The sequence below is a fragment of the Pantherophis guttatus genome, chromosome 14 (genome assembly GCF_059756535.1).
Source record: "Pantherophis guttatus breed Tessera chromosome 14, ASM5975653v1, whole genome shotgun sequence".
NCBI lineage: Eukaryota > Metazoa > Chordata > Lepidosauria > Squamata > Colubridae > Pantherophis > Pantherophis guttatus.
Window position 1 is genome coordinate 9232154 of NC_142076.1, and position 22779 is coordinate 9254932.

The following is a 22779-nucleotide window of genomic DNA, read 5'->3' on the forward strand; positions in this document are numbered from 1 at the left end:
AGCTCAAATTGGAGTTTATAAGGAACTGCCACCTAAGATGTTAAAAGATCGAAAAGAATATAGGTTTCTAGTGAATGAATTGCAAAAGCAAGAAATACCATTCCGGTGGGATGCCCCAACTGGTATAATTCTGAAATATAATGGAGAAGGACACCGATTGAATACTTTTCAGAAGGCGGAATATTTTTACTATAATATTCTTAAAGAAAGATCATCATCCCCACGTACATCTACAATGCTGGAGATAAAAAGTGATAAGGAAAAACAATTTCAGCATGAGCGGGAACAACAGTCCAAGCAGACGGAATTAGTGGAAATGCAGGGAGTTGTAGGAGGAGGAGGCCTTATGGAGGAATCCCTGCTAGAATCTTCACCAATTTTGTCAACAAGAGATGCTGCTTTGGATCCAGCTCGGATACCTGAAGTTAAGGACCAACGTATAACTCGCGCAGTCTCCAAGCAAATAAAAGAAAAACAACAACAAGTAAGCCAACATAAAGGGGGAGCCAAAAGCACCACACAAAGTGAAGCTATGGGGGGAGCAAAGCCGAAGACCTCAGAAGAAGCGAGGCAAGGCAGCTCATCGCTTCAGAAAGGTCAAGATGACAATTAGGCTTTTATCTTGGAATGTTAACGGATTAAACTCACCACAAAAAAGGAACAAGTTATTTACATATCTGAGACAATTTAATAATGACATAATTTGTCTACAAGAAACTCATATTCGAACTCAAGATCACAAATACCTGATAAACTCTAAATTAGGAACACATTTTATAGCTTCAAACTCGGAAAAAAAGAATGGTGTGGTTATTTATGTAAATAAAAGATTGTCTGCTAAAATTATAGAAGCAGATGAAGGTGGTAGGTTTATTGCAATTGAATTGTATACAGCAATTGGCCAAATTCTTCTGATTGGAATTTATGCTCCGAACCAACAACAGGATCATTTTTATAAGACTTTACATAATAAAATATTGCAATGGGATTATAGATCTATTTTAATAATGGGAGATTGGAATGGAGTAATTGATTCTAAACTAGATAAAAAGAGTTTGGCGAAAGTAAGGATCAGACTACCACAGACTTTTTTTGATATGAAAGAAGATTTGGAATTAAAAGATATCTGGAGAATTTACAACCCAAAAGAATTGGACTATACTTTTTTCTCTGACAGACATAGATCTTTTTCCAGGATTGACTTTATCTTGTTATCAGATGATTTACTTGTTAAAACAAAAAGAACAAAGATATTTCCAAGAACTTTAACTGATCATAGTTCTGTATGGATAGAAATTGAGATGGGAAAAACTGAGAGAAGGTCATGGAGATTAAATGAAAATTTGTTTAGATATGAAAAAAATATAACAGAACTTAAAAAACAGATGAAAGAATTTTTTGAGATGAACTTGAATAAGGGTACCCCAATTGAAATTGTATGGGATGCGAGTAAAGCGTATATGAGAGGGGTACTCATTTATATGAATTCTAAACATAAACAGATTCGACAAAAGAAAAGACTCGAATTGGAAGTAGAAATAAAGAATAAGGAACAGCTACTCATTAAAAACCCAACAGATGAAAGAATATCTGGTGCTATAAAACTTTTGAAAGATCAATTTCAAATGCTCTTGGCGGAGCAAGCTGCAACAAATTTACAATATGCGAAGCATAATACGTTTTGTAATGCTAATAAACCGGGAAGATGGTTGGCCTATACCTTAAGGAAGAAGCAGAGTATACGGACTATTGAGAGTATTGACATTGGAGGGAAAGAAATTTCTCAACAAAAATTGATTAAAGAAGTCTTTGTAGAATATTATACTAAATTATATGCCAAAGATGATATACAGAATGGACTTATAGAAAAATATCTAGAAGAGAAAAGAGTCTCAAAAATTACTAGTCAACAAAAAGAAAGAATGAACTATCCTATAACAGTTGAGGAAATAATTGCAGCAATTAAACAATTGAAAACAGCTAAAGCTCCTGGAACAGATGGATTGACTGCAGTGTATTATAAAACTTTACAAGCAGAAATGGTGGAACAACTTAGAGACTTATTTTGCAATATACAACAAGGGGGTAAAATACCCCCATCATGGAAATCAGCATATATTGCTTTGATACCAAAAGAACATGTAGGTCCTAAAAAACCGGAAAATTATAGACCAATATCTCTTTTAAATAATGACTATAAAATTTATGCAAAAGTATTAGCCAACAGATTGATGCCAGTAATTCAAGAGGTGATTCATGATGATCAAGCGGGATTTATCGAGGGCAGATATATGAAGGATAATGTAAGGCAAGTAATAAATTTACTGGAATATCTTGAGAAGAATAAACAGATCCCTGCAGTGCTGGTTTTTTTGGATGCAGAGAAGGCCTTTGATAGAGTGGATTGGAATTTTCTAGTAAAGACTTTGAAAAAGATGGACTTTGGGGACCAATTTATACAGGCGATTTCGGCAATTTATCAAGAGCAAAAGGCACAGATTATTATTAATGGAAGTTTGACAACAGAGTTTAAAATTGAAAAAGGAACAAGACAGGGATGTCCGTTGTCCCCACTTTTATTTATCTTAACACTAGAAGTCTTGTTAAATACAATACGGGACTCTAATATCTTGAAAGGTATAAAGATTAGGCAAGAGGATTACAGAATAAAGGCATTTGCAGATGATCTGGTTGTTACCCTATCACAACCAATGGAATCAATAATCTTGATGAAGGACATTATACAAGATTATGGTAAAGTTTCAGGTTTCAGATTGAATCCAAAAAAGACTAAAATGATAGTTAAAAACATGACACAAGATCGCAAACATGAGCTTGAAAGGAGGGCAGGTTTTGAGATTGTACCTAAGGTAAAATATCTAGGAGTTCAGGTTGCAGAATCAAACATGAAATTGTTTCAAAATAATTATGAGGTGTTGTGGCGAGAGGTGCAGAAAGATATGGAGACTTGGAAAAAACTGCAGCTGTCTCTACTTGGAAGAATAGCAGCAGTTAAGATGAATATTTTGCCAAGATTTCTTTTTTTGTTTCAAATGATTCCGGTGCTTAAAAGTGATAAACAATTGAAAGTTTGGCAATTTGGAGTGAATAAGTTCGTCTGGAACGAGAAGAAGCCGAGAGTGAAATTGAAAATTATGCAAGATGTTCCAGAAAGAGGAGGTCTTAAACTTCCAAACCTACAGTTATATTATGATGCAGCAGCTTTAACTTTAACAAGTGATTGGTTTGGAAGTAAAAAGGCTGGAATATTGAATGCAGAAAGTTTTGATCTTGAATTTGGATGGCACGCTTACTTATTTTATGATGACAAAGTTGATAAAATATTTAAAAGTCATATACTTAGAGACTCTTTGATGAGAGTTTGGAAGAAGCACCGACTCAAATGGGATTATAAAATACCGCTATGGTTGGATCTTGGTCATACTTTGTGGAATACAAATATAATGTCACTCGGGGGGTTTTTATACAAAGAGGTTCTTTTTACAGATGCGGGCAGATGGCAGCTGAAGAATTTGCAGACACTGTTGGACGAAGGGATTAACTTAACTTGGTTACAATATAATCAATTACAATTGAGATGGAAAGAGGACCAAAAAATTGGTATTATGTTGCATGAGGAAGAATTGGTTAGACATATAAGAGAGAAAGGTCCAATGCATATTAAAAGGCTTTATAATGTTTTGCTAGAAAGGGATTCAGAAACTGAATTAGTTAAAGACTGTATGATTAAGTGGGCACAAAATTTTGAAGAACCAGTGAAGTTGGAAACATGGGAAAAAATTTGGGTCCAGAATGTTAAATTTACACAGTCGCAGAATTTGAGGGAAAATTTTTACAAAATGTTTTATAGATGGCATCTAGACCCTAAGAAACTGTCGTGTATGTATCCTAATGTTCAGCCAAAATGTTGGAGGTGTGATTGTACAGATGCTACATATTTTCATATTTGGTGGACCTGTAAGAAAGTTAAGGCTTTTTGGATAAAAATTTGGTGGGTTATGCAGAATGTTTTGAAGAAAAAAATTCAATTTTCTCCACAATTGTTTTTATTGGGTATAGCTAAGGGTTTTACAGTGGATGAAACAAAGTTGATTTTGTATATGATTACAGCAGCGAGATTGTTGATAGGTAAATATTGGAAAAATGTAGCTTTGCCCACCGTTCAAGAATGGACTTTGAAGATGGCCAGTTTCGCTGAGATGGCGAAGATTTCAGCATATTTAAAAGACCGCTCACAAGAGACTTATGAATGTGAATGGAAAAAATGGATAGATTATGTGCAGAACAAATATCAAACTAGGAAGTATCAAATAGCTTTTTATTGATAGTATTATATTACATTAAGATAGAAATATTTGAACTATGTGAAGATGAAAAATGATATGGGGGTTGGGGGGGTTTAAAGTTCAAGGGTTTTTTTTTATATAAAGGGGATAATGATGGGGTACACTCTATGGAAGTCCGGGGGGGAGGGGAGGGACAGGGGGGGTTAGGGAGGATGGGATGGGGAGTTTGGGGTGGGTTAGGGGGGTGAAAATGGGGTGAAAATGTAATTGTAAAACTTTTACAATAAAAAAAAAAAAAAAAGCACCTTTGGGACAATCATGACCTGGATGACTGAGAACCTCTACAGACTTTGAGCTATACAATTTGGGATGAACGCCCTTGGAATGGTGTGGGAGGAGGAATGAATTTCCAGAGGGGAAAAAATTGCAGACTACAGGAACCAGGAAAACCACTCAGGTGACTCTGAAGACACAGATAAACCTCCAAGTGCTTTAACGACCCTCTAAAAGGATGCAAATGACCAGCTGTCTGCAAGGAATATCAATCCTTCCATTCCCCAGTGTCCTGTCAGAGCTGAAGAAGCTTCTTGGATGAGAAGCGAAACGTCTACCAAAGAAAAAAAAAACAAGGAAGTCCAGTTGCCTCCTGGAAAAAAAGCACCTTTGGGACATCTTGAAGTCACACAGCAAGGAAAACCGTTCAAAGATGTCCTTCAGACAGAAGGAAACCGATTCAGAATGCAGTCTTGTCAACCGTTAAGGCAAGCTGCTCCCGGTTCCTTCACAAGTTCAACAATGGGACAGGAGCATTCAAGGAAGATACTGACTAGGTGGCTCAGTGGCTAAGACACCGAGCTTGTCGATCAGAAAGGTCGGCAGTTCGGCGGTTCGAATCCCTAGTACAGGTTTCCTGCGTCAGCAGGAGGTTGGATTAGATCACCAACCTTTCGGACCTCAGGGACCACTAAATTCATAATTTTAAATCCCACGGACCACTAATACGATCTGGCTAAGGACCGGCTGGGTGGGCGTGGCTAGGTGGTCATGTGACTTGATGGGCGTGGCCAACTCGATGTCACTCACATCGAGGGGCGCCTCACTGGCCTCTACTCGCCCCTCCCCTCCCAGCCACTCCTCCCCTCCCCACCCGGGCTCCTTAGGGCCCCAATAGGAAGCAGTTATTGGAGCTAAGCAGCCACCATGAGAAAGAGTTGGCACAACAGCTGGCTCAGTTCAAATTGGATATGACTGAGAAGGAGGCTCAGCAGAAGCACCTCATGAGGACTAGGAGCATAGGCTTTCCAAGCAGAGGGAAGACCTGCGGGAGTGCAACGCCATGTCTGGAGGCTCAGCGGGCTGAGATGGTCAGCCAGTTCCAGACCATGATGCAGTCCCACTGGAACAACGCCTTCTGGCTCTTCGCCACCACGACGCTTCCCTCCAGCCTTCGGCCAAAGCCCTGCATCAGGAGGCTGAAGCAGACACCAAGTTGGAATTTCTGTCCCCCTCCGACCACCACAAAAAGACCCCAAAGGGAGAGACTTTCTGCAGCAACACAACCGTTCATTGCACGTATCTGGCTCAGGGGCCATAATTTGAGGACCCCTGATTTAGTGCAATATAGAAAATGCAAATAAGTTTTCTGCGGACCACCAGTTGGTGACCGCTGGACTAGATGACCTCCAAGGTCCCTTCCAACTCTGTTACTGTTCCAGAAGAGATGAGTTATATACCTAACCACGGCTTCCCTTCCCCCCATTTACCTTTCCTTTCTGCATTTCCTGGAGCCACTGACGAAGTCTGATCAAGCAGCTTTCCTGCATGGGATTTAATTGTCCCAGGTAACGTTCTATGTAATCAGCATCGAGTTTGTCCCCTAGGGAGAGAGAAAAGTCAGCCATGGGAGAAGCTCAGGGGGAAAAAAAACAAGGCAATCATGGGAGAGTAAAGCTATGAATGCGTTTCTTGCCATTTGCTTGCAGACAGCCTGTAAGAATGTTTACAAGTAGCCCTTGCTTACCCTGTTGCCTCGTTCAGTGACCATCTGAATGTTGCAACAGTGCTGGAAAAAAAAATAACTTTACAACCTATGCCTACATGTATGACCTTTGCAGTATCTCTCATCCCATGACCCCCCCACTGCAGTCAAGTATGCTTGCTCGGGGCCTGATCTGTTGTTTTTCCTTCTTCCATTCCTGCAGATTCTGAGAGATTTGAGAAAGGATTACAAGAGAGTAAGCAGGCACATACAATGGAAAACAATATTGTAGTACAGGCATACAGCCATGAGCACAGCCTGATGTGTGCCTGCTTACTCTTTTGAAATCCCTTTCTCTCCAATCTCTTCGCTTTGCAAGAGGCAGGGAGGGGAAAAAATGAAACAAACTCTGTAGGCAATCTCTCCTGTGCCTAACTTGTCTGAGAAATACCAAGTGGAGAGCACACTGGCTGCTTGTGTGGCATTTTCAGGCTGCTGTCACCAATGCATTGCTTTTGATATGCATTTCCCATTGTGTGCCTGCTTACTCTCTTGTTATCCTTTCTCTCCAATGAGTGTTAAGTATGAACATTAATTCCTTTCTTGTTAATTATCCCAGTGCTGCGGGAGCAATTCAAAGGGGGGCAGGAATGGGAAAAGGGAAAAGTCACTTGCAGTCACCTATTTTCCTTCTTAGCCATCACTTTGTTTAGTGACAGAACTGCCAATCCCAACTGTGGTCACTAAACGAGGACTACCTGCCATCTTGTTCAAAAACTACAAGGTTTGCTCCTGAGGAAGACGTTTGAAGTTTGTTATTTCCAAAAATATAGTTCTTCCTCAACCTGAGAGGCTTTCATAGAATGTTTTAAAAACTTGGCTCCTTTTTCTGCTGGCCTTGTAAGACAATTGAGGGCTCTTTGACGCATATTCCTTGGACTTTTCCAGCTACGTTCACTCCTGATTTCCAGTTAGAACAGCAGTTAATACAGTTCTGGGGGAAACAGCAGTTAAAAATGTCATTGTGATGTTGACTCATCTTCCCAAAATACAGAATTTGACGTTTTATAAAATAACATTGGTCTTATCAAATCCGGCACAGAATGATTTGAGATAGATGGAAATATACGGGAACTCCTGATGATGAGAAATGAATGCAAGGATGATCAATTTCTGAAAGGTTTTCATAGTACCAAAAAATTAGAATGTGCAGCAATACATTTCTATACCGTCTATATCAGGGGTCACCAACCTTTCGGACCTCAGGGACCACTAAAGTCATAATTTTAAATCCTGTGGACCACTAATATGATCTGCCTAATGACCGGCTGGGTGGGCGTGGCTAGGTGGTCATGTGACTCGGTAGGCGTGGTCAACTCGATGTCACTCACATCGAGGGGTGCCTCACCGGCCTCTATCACCCCTCCCCTCCCAGCCACTCCTCGCCTTCCCACCCGGGCTCCTTAGGGCCCCAACAGGAAGCAGTTGTAGGAGCTAAGCAGCCACCATGAGAAAGAGTTGGCACAACAGCTCAGTTCAAATTGGATCTGACCGAGAAGGAGGCTCAGCAGAAGCACCTCGCTGAGGACTAGGAGCATAAGCTTTCCAAGCAGAGGGAAGACCTGCAGGAATGCAAGGCCAGGTACCGACACCTGGAGGCTCAGCGGGCTGAGATGGTCAGCCAGTTCCAGGCCATGATGCAGTCCCACTGGAACGAGGCCCTCCGGCTCTTCGCCACCAGCGGCTCTTCCCTCCAGCCTTCACCAAAATCCCCCACCAGGAGGCTGAAGCAGACCTCAAGTCTATATAGGTAGTCCTCGACTTACGATCATTCTTTTAGTGGCTGTTCGAAGTTACAATGGCACTGGGGGAAAAAAAATCACTGTTTTTCACCCTTACGACCGTTGTAGCCTCCCCACAGTCACGTAGTTAAAATTTGGCTCGCAACTAGCGTGTATTTATGATGGTTACAGTGTCACAGGGTAATGTGATTCCCCCTTTTACGACCTTCCAACAAGCAGAGTCAAAGGGGAAGCCAGGGTCACTTAACAAGCAGCTGCAGTGATTCACTTAACAACCGTGTTAGTAACTGAACAACCACAGTGTTTCCTGGCTGGAAAGGTCGCAGAATGGAGCAAAAGTCACTTAACAACTGTGTCGCTTAGCAGCAGAAATTGTGCGCTCAATTGTGGTCGTAAGTCGAGGACTACCTGTATTTCACTAATAATAATAATAATAATAATACAGGGGGAAAAAATATTGAAATTTCAACCGGACTCATCATTTCAGTGTACGTTTTATTCCGTTCCTGATTCTTCTTACCTCGACCCCCTTTCCTTTGGACAATCCTGCAATGGAGATGGAATGGTAACTATCATGACATGATTATTTGGGATCCGGCTCCCCCTTCCAGGCCGGAGGCATTTGACATGTCCACTGTGCTGAAGCCATGGTAGTTGGAGTCAACAACATATCAGAAATCACAAGGACATTCGTGGTGTGAGCTGCCGAAGCGTTGGATCTGTGCAACGCCAGAAACGGTTTAAGAGAGCGCCTACTTCCTTTTAAAAAAAAAAAAAAAAAAAAGAATAATTCTAAATTCTCCAAATCAACTGGATTTAGCTTGTTTCAGATCAAGCCAGGTTTCAGATCAATTTCTCCCTTTTTGGCTGAGCTTTTTCCAAGCCTGGGAAGAGAAATGCAAAGTGATCAAGGCTGATGGAGAGGGGGGAAAAAAAACTGGCTGGAAAGAACGCAATGCTTTTGCAAGGTGGGCTTTTTCCTCCCCGAAGCAGAAGAGCACAACCGCACCAGACCAGGGAAACAGAAGGAAAATGCTCCAAAGAGTAGCCACACTTTGGAGTGGACATCCGGATCCAACCAGCTCATCGGCCGCTGTGCCAGGAAGAGAAAAATCCAGAGGCAGCAGTGGTGCCAGAAGCCTCTTGAAACAAAGAGGGACACACACACGCATACAGACGAGAATGAAAGAAAGAGGTTTTTTCAAAGCCGGGTCCGTGGAAGTGGACAATAGGATCAGCCGCCGTTCCCAGTGCAAGTTTACCGCAACTGAAAAAACAGGAACGATGAGATGGAGCAGCAGAAATCCAAGAATCAAAACTTAAGTTCATCCGTGTTATCCTGAGCATTAAGTTTCTTGGAAAGACCAGATTGCAAAATTTTAACAGGTAGAGCGGCGCGTTAGAAAAGAAATGGAGAGGAGATTAGAAGCAGGACCGGGTTCAAAAATCCAAAGCGGTTCGAGATAGGGCAGAAGGAACTGTGAGGTTAATGGAAACAGCTGCCATGGATCCAGCTGTTATAAGCCATTACCTTCAGGAGTCGAAGCCTCCCCCGCAGGGCAGGCGTTGTTGCCTCGCTGTTCTTTCTCGCTTCCGTGCGGGTGGGTTTCCTGCGATATTGTACCGTTATTGCTTCTGGATGGACTCCTCTTCCTGAGGCTCCCCTTGACTTCCGGGGGAGTCCACCGAGGGATAAAAGTGATCCCTTGAGATATCAGCTCCTTTAGATAATGCTCGATCACTTCTTTGCCCTGAAAGGAATTGATTTGTGATGTTTAGAATCAGCTTGCATGATCTAGTTTAATGAAAAGTTATGTTTCTAGTGGTATGTCTAATCTGATGAAAAGAAGGACTAGGGGAGACATGATAGCAGTCTTCCAATATTTGAGGGGCTGCCACAAAGAAGAGGGAGTCAAGCTGTTCTCCAAAGCACCTGAGAGCAGGACAAGAAGCAACGGGTGGAAACTCATCAAGGAGAGAAGCAACTTAGAACTAAGGAGAAATTTCCCGACAGTGAGAACAATTAACCATTGGAACGACTTGCCTCCAGAAGTTGTGAATGCTCCAACACTGGAGGTTTTTAAGAAGATGTTGGATAACCATTTGTCTGAAGTGGTGTAGGGTTTCCTGCCTAAGCAGTGGGTTGGACTAGAAGACCTCCAAGGCAGTGGTGAAATGTAAAATTTGTTACGACCGGTTCTGTGGGCGTGGCTTGGTGGTGGTGGGGGTAATATGACTAAATGGGCGTGACCAATTTTTTTTTTTTTTTACTTTTAAAACCATGTTTCCTACAACCTCTTTGGCTGAAGAGGTTGTTAAAAAAATGCTTTTAAAGCCTCTGACGATCCCAGCTGAGCTGTGCGATCATCAGAGGTTTTTTTTAACTTTTAAAAGCATTTTTTCGGCCGAAAAGGTTGTAGAAAAAAAGCTTTTTTTAAAAAAAAAAGCCTTTGATGATTGTGCGGTTCAGCTGGCCAATGGGGGGGGGGCAGGGATTTTTGCTACCGGTTCTCCGAACCACCCGCCTCCATCGCTACCGGATCAGGCGATCCGGTCCGAACCAGGAGCATTTCACTCCTGCTGCATCCACTCTTTAAAGACTCTCACCTGGGTCAAAGAGCATTGGGATGCCATAGCAGTTGTCAGTATTAAAAGATATGTCACTTTTTTGAGTGCTGTTGTCACTTCGAACTGTCACTAAACAAACTGTCGTAAGTCGAGGGCTACTTGTACCCAGGATATCCATCATTTAGTCTTTGCTCTTCCAAGATTTGTAGGGGGCACTGCTCATCTCCATTTCAAACCATTGAGCCAATATTGTCCAAAGCTTGGTCATGTGACCAGCATGCCATCACGGAATGCTGTTTCCTCCCCACTGAAATGGTACCTATTTATCTACTCGCATTTTCATCCTTCCGAACTGCTAGATTGGCAGGAGATGAGGCAAGGACGGGCGCTCACCCCGTCATGTGGCGCTCGAGTCTCAAACCCAAGCTGCCGGGTTTCCAGCCGACAAGCCCAGCGCCTGTAACCTCTGAGCCACCGCATTACCCACATTGCAATGCCCAGAAGGTCGATATTCACCCGCTTGATGTTGGCTGTGTACTGCTTCATGGCGATTTTCTCCACCGTGTTTTCAAACCCGAAGAATGACTTGATGTCAAGGGATGCAGACTGTTCGAAACACGTCCAATCTTCATTCTCTGGATGCACCTACCGCAGAGAAATAGCACCGTTAGAAACCAACCCGGCTTGCAATACCTAAAAAACAGCTTTGAAAAGGAACATTGAAGCTAGTTCTCAAAGGTAATTTTTATATCTTTTATTTTCCCTTCCTTTCAGAGACTTTTCATTAAATTAGGTAAAGGTAAAGGTTCCCCTTGCACATACATGCTTGTCGTTCCCAACACTAGGGGGCGGTGCTCATCTCTGTTTCAAAGCCGAAGAGCCAGCGCTGTCCAAAGACATCTCCGTGGTCATGTGGCCGGCATGACTCAAGGCCAAAGGCACACGGAACAGTGTTCCCTTCCCACCAAAGATGGTCCCTATTTTTCTACTTGCATTTTTTTTACATGCTTTCGAACTGCTAGGTTGGCAGAAGCTGGGACAAGTAACGGGAACTCACACCGTTACGCGGCACTAGGGATTCGAACCGCCGAACTGCCAACCTTTCGATCGACAAGCTCAGTGTCTTAGCCACTGAGCTGAGCCACCGCATCCCTTTATTCATTATATTAGACATACCCAATTCCAGCAATCCCATTTTTTATAGGTTTTAGCCTATAGCTTGACTCCCTCTTCTTTGGGGCAGCCCCTGAGATATTGGAAGATTGCTATCATGTCTCCCCTAGTCCTTTTTTTCATTAAACTAGACACACCCAGTTCCTGCATATGTTTTAGCCTTCAGTCCCCTAATCATCTTTGTTGCTCTTCTCTGCACTCTAAAATCTCAACATCTTTTTTACATCATGGCAACCAAAACTGGATGCAGTATTCCAAGTGTGGCCTTACCAAGGCATTATAAAGTGGTATTAACACTTCACGTGATCTTGATTCTATCCCTCTGAAGCAGCCACATGCAAGCATACGGTTCCTGGTTTCAAGAACTGACCTTGCAAGGATGGGAGATGTTCTGACCTAGGCATTCCCAAGACCACGAAGCAGACTCCTTCTCCCAACAAAAACCCCTTTTTATTAAGTGACTGTGAATTCCTCTCATTCACACCCAGCAAAGTCTTTCAAAGGAGAATTTACAGTCACAGACCTTATCTGGCTTGGAGAGCTGCCAGGCTGATATCTTCAAAACCTGGCAAGGAGTCTTGGAGAGTCACAAACCAATTAGGTGAACTAATTGTCTCCTGCAAACTCCACTCCCCTTTCGCTCCTCTTTTATTCCCTCTGGGAGGGGCCATTCATCATCCACCTGTGGCCTTATTCCCAAGTCGCCCCTTGTTCTTCAGCTGTTCCCTTCATCTGGCAACTCTGCACATGCACACACTGGGAACAGGCTCCAGCTGTTTGTCTGCCTCACTGATGCCTGCCTACGAAGGCAGCTGACAACTGTCATGCAGCCCTGGCTCCCTCTCTGCCTCTGATGCAGAGCCCTCATCAGAGCCTTCCCCAGACTCCAGGACTGGCCCATGTTCCTCCCCAACCTCCTCACTGTCCAAATCTGCTGCCAGGTTTGCTGGCTGCTGGAGGGCCACGACAGGGGTTTCAGTAGCTGGGGTCATGCGAAATAGCACTTATTTCCAAGCATCTTAGCTTTCATGAAGCTGTATTTTTCAGTAGGGAGCAATAAAGCATGCCAGTAACTCAATTTTGTCGGCCGAGCATAAAAAGGGTATTTTATTGTCTCGATGGCTTCTTAAATGTCAGGGGCAGACAAAGGCAGTCAGTCACCTGCTGACCCAAAGGGAAGCTTACAAGCATTCTTAGCTAAATGGTGGTGGTGGGTTTGGAGCAAATAAGAAAAAAATAAAATAAAACAAAATATGGAGTTTTAACTATCATTAAGTGTTGTACCTTATGATTCTTGATGAACATATCTTTTCTTTTAGGTACACTGAGAGCATATGCACCAGACAAATTCCTTGGGTGTCCGATCACACTTGGCCAATAAAAAAAAATCTATTCTATTATTTCTCTTTTCTATGGCTTCAATTGGAAGAGAAAGATGGAATTATAAGAGGAAATAGATGGTACGACATGACCATCTCTGTACTGGTAAATCTAACAAGCCACCCAAAACTATAGATATCAGCAAAACCCATTTTCCTTTGAAGATTATTTATGGAGATTCTCAGTCATCTCAAAAGATGAGTTTTTTGAGTTATCTCAAAAGATGTTATTTTTTTCAAAAGGCAACTGGATTGTTTTTTTCTGGAGGAGGAGGAGGAGGAGAGGAAGGAGGAGGAGGAGGAGGAGGAAGAGAAGCAGCAGAAGAAGAAGAAGAAGGAGAAGGAGAAGAAGGAGAAGAAGGAGAAGAAGAAGCATTTCTCATCCAAGAAAATTCATCAGTTGGTAAGGAACAAATCACAATATTCTTCCTCAAGAAAAAAATAAAGCAGTCCAGTTGCCTTTTGAAAAAGGCATCTTTGAGACCTTTGAAGATTGCTATTTCAAGTTTGGCTGATGTCCTTCAAATGATAGTGATAGTGAGGAGAAAGAGGAGGAGGAAGGGGAGGAGGAGGAAGAGGATGATGGAGGATTGCAATGATATCCATTATAAAAATGGATAAATAAAAAAGAGCCTTGGTAGTACAGTGGTCTAAAGCACCCTGTTATTAAGAACAGCAGCCTGCAATTACTGCAGGTTCGAATCTCGCTAAGGCTCAAGGTTGACTCAGCCTTCCATCCTTTCTAAGGTAAGTAAATTGAGGACCCAGTTTGTGGGGGCAATAAGCTGACTTTGTATAAATATACAAAAGAATGAAGGCTATTGCTTAACGCATTGTAAGCCGCCCTGAGTCTCCGGAGAAGGGCGGCATATAAATCAAAAAAAATTTTTTTTTAAAAAACTGACAAAATGCAAACCAGCCCCTGGTCCTTCGCACAGGATCAGAGAAATCTCACAGTTACATGACTGACCGAGTAGTTGCATGTCTCCAGGACAATGACACGGTTGGAAAAGGTCTCGTTATGGGCTTCAATAACCAGGGTTCTCTCTCTCCAGTTCACGGTGTTTTTCTGTATGAAAAAGACATATTCTACCCCAGCAATCTGGAAAGAAACAGGAGAAAAAGTCAGAAGAGCAGCCTAAAAGGGCAAACGAAGAGCTAAGGGCGTGGGGTTTGGGGATAGTTTAAGGATAAGGACTGTTAGAAGGAATGTATTATAGTCCTTACTTTCTTGAGTAGCCGAGGTGCATCCACGTTCAATTTGCAACTCCTTTCAATGATCTGAATGGCTCCGTCTTCACTCTTGGATTCGCGAAGGATCTCACTCCCCAGAAAAACTGGGATCTCTGGGCAGGTTGGAAAACGTTTCTCATAAGCCTGGGAAGGAAGGAAGGAAGGAAGGAAGGAAGGGAGGGAGGGAGGGAGGGAGGGAGGGAGGGAGGGAGGAAAGAAGAAGGAAATGGGAACGAGAGAAGGAAGGAAGGAGATGGGAATGAGAGAAGGAAGGGAGGGAGGGAGGGAAGGAGGAAGAGGAGAGGGAAGAGAAATAAGAGAAGGGAGGAGGGAAGGGAGGGAGGATGGAAGGGGAGGGAGGAGAGGGAAGGAAGGAAGGAAATGGGAACGAGAGAAGGAAGGAAGTGGATGGGAATGAGAGAAGGAAGGGAGGGAGGACCATTGTTTTAGGCTGTAGCTGCTTAAATGTACATTTTTAGGCCTGTAAAATATTGCCTACTAAGAATGCAAACTATCTGTCATTTCAAATCCATCTCAGAAGAAATCGTAACTAATTCGGGGAGGTCTTATTTTCGTGAAGACATTTCAGGTCAGGCCTCAAAATCTGCAAGACGTCAACCCAGCTCCAAAAGCTTAAAAACTCCAACCCCTAGAGTAAAAATCAAGTTAACAGGATTGCAAAATACAATTTTGCTGAATGAAGGTCAATTATCCAAGTCCCCGGGGAAAAGTTTAAAACCTTGGTTTAATTTCTCAGCAGAGGAGAACCAAAAAGATACGCCTGGATCCCAGAAAATGGACTGCATATCTGTAATAAAGGGTGGTTCAGTGGCTAAGACTTATCGATCGAAAGGTTGGCAGTTCAGCGGTTCGAATCCCTAGTGCCACGTAATGGGATGAGCTCCTGTTACTTGTCCAAGCTTCTGCCAACCTAGCAGTTCAAAAACACGTAAAAAATGCAAGTAGGAAAATAGGGACCACCTTTGGTGGGAAGGTAACAGCGTTCTGTGAGCCTTTGGCATTGAGTCCTGCCAGCCACATGACCACGGAGATGTCTTCGGACAGCACTGACTCTTCGGCTTTGAAACGGAGATGAGCACTGGCCCCTAGAGTCGGGAACGACTAGCACGTATGTGCAAGGGGGACCTTTACCTTTACTTTTAATCTGAAATAAATGGCTTTTGAAGACTACTTTTCAGCATCTGACTTGGATGTAGTAACTCTATTTCCAAAACAGTACTAATTACTAATGTGCTCTCACAATTCCTGTTCTTTTAGATCTCCTAATGGGATCTAGATCTCCTAAATCAGGGTGTAGTAACCTCCCCTCAATGGGACTGTGTGGTTCCCCCGTCAAACTGTCAGCTGAGAGCATATACCGGCCTAGTGTTTGATTTTTTTTAAAAAATATAAACAATGCTGCACTTCGATGGTAAGATAGCCTAGACATTTATATTTCAAGATAAATTCCACACCTGGAATACTGCAAGCAATTTTGGTCGCCATACTACAAAAAAAGATGTTGAGACTTTGGAAAAAGTTCAGAGAAGAGCAACTGAGATGATCAAAGGCCTGGAGACTAAAACCTATGAAGAACGGTTGCAGGATTTGGGTTTGACTAGTCTAAAGGAAAGAAGAATTAGGGGCAACAGGAAAGCATATATCAATACTTGACGGGCTGCCACAAAGAAAAGGGGGTCAAATTATTCTCCAAAGCACCAGAGGGCAGGACAAGAAGCAACAGTTGGAAACTGATAAAGGAGAGAAGCAACCTGGAATTAAGGAGAAACTTCCTAACAGTGAAGACAATCAACCAGTGGAACAGAAGTTGCCTCCAGAAGTTGTGGATGCTCCATCACTGGAGGTTTTTAAGAAGACAGTTACTTATCTGAAAGGGCATAGGTTCTCCTGCTTGAGCAAGGGGCTGGACTAGAAGACCTCCAAGGTCCCTTCCAGTTCTATTCTATTCTATTCTATTCTATTCTATTCTATTCTATTCTATTCTATTCTATTCTATTCTAACCTATCCTATCCTATCCCATTCCACTCCACTCCACTCCACTCCACTCCACTCCACTCCACTCCACTCCACTCCACTCCACTCCACTCCACTCCATTCCATTCCATTCCATTCTATTCTATTCTATTCTATTCTATTCTATTCTATTCTGAATCTTATTCTGCTCTTATTCTATTCTGTTCTGTTCTGTTCTGTTCTTTTCTATTCTATTCTATTCTGTTCTGCTCCTATTCTATTCTATTCTATTCTATTCTATTCTATTCTATTCTATTCTATTCTATTCTATTCTATTCTATTCTATCCTATCCTATCCTATCCTATCCCATTCCACTCCACTCCACTCCATTCCACTCTATATTCTATTCTATTCTATTCTATTCTATTCTATTCTATTCTATTCTATTCTATTCTATTCTATTCTATCTATATTCTATTCTATTCCATCGGTTCTGTTCTGTTCTGTTCTGTTCTGTTCTGTTCTATTCTATTCTATTCTGTTCTATTCTATTCTATTCTATATTCTATATTCTATATTCTATATTCTATATTCTATATTCTATATTCTATATTCTATATTCTATATTCCGCTTTATTCTATTCTAGATCTTTTTAACATTTATATTTTATTGGGGTCTACTAATCTAGGTTAAATGTAAATATATATTGCTAGCCCATGAATGCTGTACACTAACTAATGAATAAACAAACAAACAAACAAACAAATAAAAACAATGAATCAACAAATACCACGAGCAAACTTCGATTATAGTCAGGATTTCAGCACCAGCAATGTCCTCAGCTTAGGACCACAATTGAGCAAAACATTTATGTTGTTCAATGAGACATTTGTTAAGTGAGTTTTGCCCCGTTTTACAGCCTTTCTTGCCACAGCTGGCAAGTGAATCACTGCAGCTGATAAATTAATAACCCGGTTGTTAAGCGAATCTGGCTTCCCCATTGACTTTGCTCATCAGAAGGTCGCAAAAGGGGACCCCGGGATACAGCAAAGGTCATAAATATGAGCCAGTGGCCAAGCGTCTGAATTTTGATCACATGATCGCGGGGTGCAAAAAGTCGTAACTGTGAAAAACCATCATCAGTCGCATTTTTCAGTGCCGTTTGTCCCTTTGAACAGTCAAACCGTCGTAAGTGAAGGACCACCTGGAATGTTATTTCGAAAACAGTGCTAATTCCTGGGGTGCTCTCACACCAGTGGTGGGTTCCTCCCGGTTCCGCCGAGCTGGTAGTGGTGACGATATGACATCACCAAACCAGTTCTGTCCCCCCTGCCCCCCTCCGCCCCCCCACCCCCGCATTATTCTTACCTTTTATTTGGCCTCACCCCAATCTATTGCTGCCTCCTGAGTCCCAGCTGATGGGCTATAAGGAAAAAAACTGTTTAAACTCTTGCCGTGGGGCTTCAAAGGGCCGCCCTACAGCTGATCAGTCGTAAAAGGCAGTTTGGTGGTAGACCAGTGCCTCCAAAAACAAATGAATAGACCGGTGCCTCCAAAAATACATGAGTAGACTGGTGTCTGCAAAAATAAATGGGTAGACCAGTGCCTGCAAAAATACATGAGTAGACTGGTGCCTAAAAAAATAAATGGGTAGACCAGTGCCTGCAAAAATATATGAGTAGACCAGTGCCTGCAAAAATAAATGGGTAGACCGGTGCCTCCAAAAATACATGAGTAGAGCGGTGCCTGCAAAAATAAATGGGTACACCAGTACAGCTCTGCAAGCAGTTAAAAGCCTGGTAGACCAGTACCTCCGCTAAATCCTAAAGAATTGTCACATGACCATCAAGCCACGCCCACAAAATAAACCACGCCCACAGAACCGGTAGTAAAAAATTTTAGAACCCACCCCTGTCTCACACGTCTTTTGCTCTTAAGATTTCCAAACTGGAAGGGCTTACTTAAGACAACAAATCGACCATTGCCATGAAAACACATGAGTCAATTTCCATTAAAGTCAGGATTTCAGCACAAGCAAACACAACAGGGGCTTATTTCATTTAACTGATTCTGCAATTCACGAAGCATTGTGGTTATGTAATCCACCGCCTCTCCGTTCTCGAAAGAGACTGCCTGGCTTTACAGCATCCAATTAAGGATGCTTCAGTTTCATCTAACGAGGAAATAGTCACAGCATCGAACCGTTGGGTCATGACAAAGATGATTAGGGGACTGGAGGCTAAAACATATGAAGAACAGTTGCAGGAACTGGGTACGTCTAGTTTGATGAAGAGAAGGACTAGGGGAGACAGGATAGCAGTCTTCCAATATCTCAGGGGCTGCCACAAACAAGAGGGAGTCAAGCTATTCTCCAAAGCACTTGAGGGCAGGACAAGAAGCAATGGGTGGAAACTCATCAAGGAGAGAAGCAACTTAGAACTAAGGAGAAATTTCCTGACAGTTAGAAGAATTAATAAGTGGAACAAGTTGCCTGCAGAAGTTGTGAATGTTCCAACACTGGACATTTTTAAGAAAATGTTGGATAGCCATTAGTGGTGTAGAGTTTCCTGCCTCAGCAAGGGGTTGGACTAGAAGACCTCCAAGGTCCCTTCCAATTCTCTTATTCTATTCTTACAGCAGTGATTCCCGACCTTTTTTTTTGGCCATGCCCCACCTAAGAATCTCTAAAATCGTGATGTGTCCGCCCCCCCGTGACATATAATTCTTACTTTACTCAAAAAGTGAACTCTACTCACGCGAAGGAAACCTAAAAGGCCATTAACTTAGTTTAAACAAAATTCAAGTTGCCCCCCATTAAAAATCAAATTGCCCCCCTGTGGGGCGTGGGCCCCATCTTTGGGAACCACTGCCTTACAGGTATGTGAGCGTCAAGAGGAAACAATGAGCTAACTACTAGTTTTAACCAGAGCCTTGGTGGCGCAGTAGACTAAAATGCTGTTAAGTAGCATCAGCTGCCTGCAATTACTGCAAGTTCAAATCTCACCAGGCTCAAGGTTGACTCAGCCTTCCATCCTTTTGAGGTAGGTAAAATGAGGACCTGGTTTGTGGGGGCAATAAGCTGACTTTGTATAAAAAAGAACACCGCTTAGGGTGGGGCCGAAAGCCCTACTAAGCAGGTATATACAAAAATATGAAGGCTATTGCTTAATGCATTGTAAGCCGCCCTGAGTCTCCGGAGAAGGGCGGCATATAAATCGAACCAATAAATAAATAAACCACACACGGGAGAAAGAGATGGAGGGGGGGGGGAAAGAACCAGAGATGTGTTCTCCTCTGATTTCCCTCCCCCCCCCACACACATTTTGGCACAGCTCACATCAACCGATGACCTTGACAAAGAGATTATGCAACCCATCCTGTGCTCTGAAGGCCATAAATATCAGCAGCCGGCCTTCCAAGCCACAAGAATATCCAAGTGTTAAGCCAGAAGCAATTAAAACACACCCCGGAGATCATGTCAGTTCAACCTGGCTCCAGGTCAACTTCAAATACCTTCTAAAGCCACTGTCCACATGAACAACAACGATTTCCTAACCTCCCTTCCGTTCAAAATGGAAATCAGTGGCCCAGAAAGATTTATTAGGTGTCCATTTAAGTGTCCATTTATCAGGCCCCATCACATAGTTTCGTAGCGAAGCATGGGTATCCAGCTAGTCAGTAAATAATACAGGAAGCTTGCAACCACATTTCTTAATGTTTGGACAATGGTTAGTAGATCAGCTGATCCAGGAAGCAGGTTTCTGTAGGACACTCAAATGAAGGCAAAAACAAAGGTCTCCTAGATAAAACGATGAAAAGCTGCTGCTTTGGGCAGAATGCCAATATCACTACACAAAGACACATACAGAGACACACAGGAGACATACACACACAAACACAAGCATTTATTTAAACATGTATTCATATTCTTCATTCATCCTCATCCCACTTCTATAAACTCCCCCCCCCCATCTCACCTAAGTGATGCTTAACATTTAAAAAACACACAATGCTTTGGGCACACGTTGCTAATTTTTGCTGCAAAGTGTTTTGTTTTGTTTTTTTTATGACTACCACATCAGATCATCAAGGGGGGGGGGTGTCACAGCACAGCAACGGACGACAAACAGCAAACAGCTGACTTGACATTTAACACTGCTTGTTTGTAACACAGCATCTCCGCTAAGGATTAAATGACATTTAATGATGCATGAGCTCTCGTGTTCTACACAGGCTGCAAATAAATAAATAAATAAATAAATAAAATACAGATGTCCTCTGTAAAGAAATACATTAAGTAGAATTGAGATGCAACAAAAATGAAGTCTCGTTTTTAAAATGGATTATGAATTAAGATACACAAAAATGAAATCGCTTTAGAAAGGCTATTTGTTGTTGTTGGAAACGAAACGAGTTTGTGTCCAATTTTACGGTCGTTCAGCAAATTACTGCAGTCATTAAATGACTCAGGCGGTCATAAAGCAAGCCTGGCTCCTTCCATTGACTTTGCTTATGGGAAGCCAGCTGTGAAGGTTGCAAAGGTGATCACATGACCCTGGGGCAGCTCGACTGTCATAAATACCTGACAAACACCTGGATTTTGACCACATGACCATGAGGGATTTCCTAATGGTGATGACAATAAGCCTGTGGAACGGCTTGCCTAAATGTAGAACCTTACTTTTTTTACCATTGAATTTTATTTTGTTAGATAACATCCAATGTTCAAGTCCGTCAAGATCCTTCTGTATCTGGAGCCTATCTTCTGGAATGTTGGCTATTCCTGCCAGCTTGGTGTCATCCGCAAATTTGATGGGTTCCCCATCTTATCCCCTTGTAATGTAAATAATCACTTATGACCATTGCAGCATCCCCACAGTCATGTGATCAAAAATCAGTCCCAATGAAGGAGAATATTTGTAGCTCAGGATTGAAGTGAGAGGTCCTTGGTGGTTGCTCGTTTTCTTGAAGATGTTTCATTATCTTTATCTTTATCTTTTATTAGATTTGTAATCTAATAAACTCCTTTCGGACTCAGGGCAGTGAACAGCCAAAATAAAAACATTTGTACACAAAAGTTAAAATAATTTTAAAAATGATTAAATGAAATTTGGCCCATAATTTAAAACATTTCAATTAAAAGTCAGTATCAACTTTAAAACCAACATGGAATCAGGCCAGCCCGGCTAACTGAAAAAAGTAGGTTTTAAGGGCCCGACGAAAAGTCCGGAGGTCTGGGATCACTCGTATCTCTGGGGGTAGATCATTCCAGAAGGTAGGTGCCACCACAGAGAAGGCTCTTCCCCTGGGGGTTGCCAGCCGACATTGTCTGGCTGACGGCACCCTGAAGAAGCCTTCTCTGTGGGAGCGAACCGGCCCCACAATTACCCTAATTACCTGTGTTTCCCTGAAAATAAGACCAGGTCTTATATTAATTTTTGCTCCGAAAGGCACGTTAGGGCTTCTTTCCTGGTTAGGTCTTATTTTCAGGGTAATATGGTACTAAATCAGAGGTGGGTTTCAGCAGGTTCTGACCAGTTCTGGAGAACCGGTAGCAGAAATTTTGAGTAGTTCGGAGAACCGGTAGTAAAAATTCTGACTGGCCCCACCCCAATCTATCCTCTGCCTCCTGAGTCCCAGCTGATCAGGAGGAAATGGGGATTTTGCAGTAACCTTCCCCTGCCATGCCCACCAAGCCACACCCACCAAGCCACAACCACAGAACCGGTAGTAAACATTTTTGAAACCCACCACTGTACTAAATGTGTCCGTTTGTCTGACAATCTTAACTGGAGCTTATTTTTGGGTAGGGCTTATATTATGAGCATCCTGAAAAATCATGCTAGGGCTTATTTTCCAATTGGGTCTTATTTTCGGGGAAACAGGGTAGGTAATATCATCAGTGCTAGTGATGGAGAGGTTGCTTAGTTAGAATAGAATAGAGTTGGAAGGGACCTTGGAGGTCTTCTAGTCCAGCCCTCTGCTCAAGCAGGAGAACCTATACCATCTCAGACAAGTGTCTGTCCAGTCTCTTCTTAAAAACATCCAGTGATGGAGCGCCCATGATTTCTTGAGGCAAACTAGTTCCACCGGTTAATTGGGTTAGGATAATGAAACGTCTGCAAGAAAACAAGCACGCTCAGAGAGCACCAAGGACCCCTCAAAATTCAGTCACTTGGCAATGGGCTCATACTCATGGTTGCACTCTCCCGGGGTCACGTCACCCCCTTTTGCGACCTTCCGACAAGCAGAGTCGTCCATGGTGAAAGACGGATTCACTTCTTCCCAACTGCAGTGGTTCGCTTCACAACGGTGGCGAGAACAGTTCGTCAAAACGGGGCAAAGCCCACTTAGCCACAGAA

At 42.6% G+C, this 22779-nt stretch overlaps 1 protein-coding gene across 1 annotated transcript in view; it reads right to left on the reverse strand.

The window, feature by feature from the left end:
- The window catches only part of SEC14L5 (SEC14 like lipid binding 5), a 73285-nt gene that overhangs the window by 16171 nt on the left and 34335 nt on the right, over positions 1 to 22779 (reverse strand). The window contains exons 4-8 of the mRNA XM_034420517.3: positions 14435 to 14584; positions 14178 to 14309; positions 11172 to 11300; positions 9619 to 9838; positions 6071 to 6183 (exon numbers count right to left, since the gene is read on the reverse strand). Of these exons, the coding sequence (XP_034276408.1) occupies positions 6071 to 6183; positions 9619 to 9838; positions 11172 to 11300; positions 14178 to 14309; positions 14435 to 14584 (744 nt within the window). The remainder of the gene's footprint in view (positions 1 to 6070; positions 6184 to 9618; positions 9839 to 11171; positions 11301 to 14177; positions 14310 to 14434; positions 14585 to 22779) is intronic.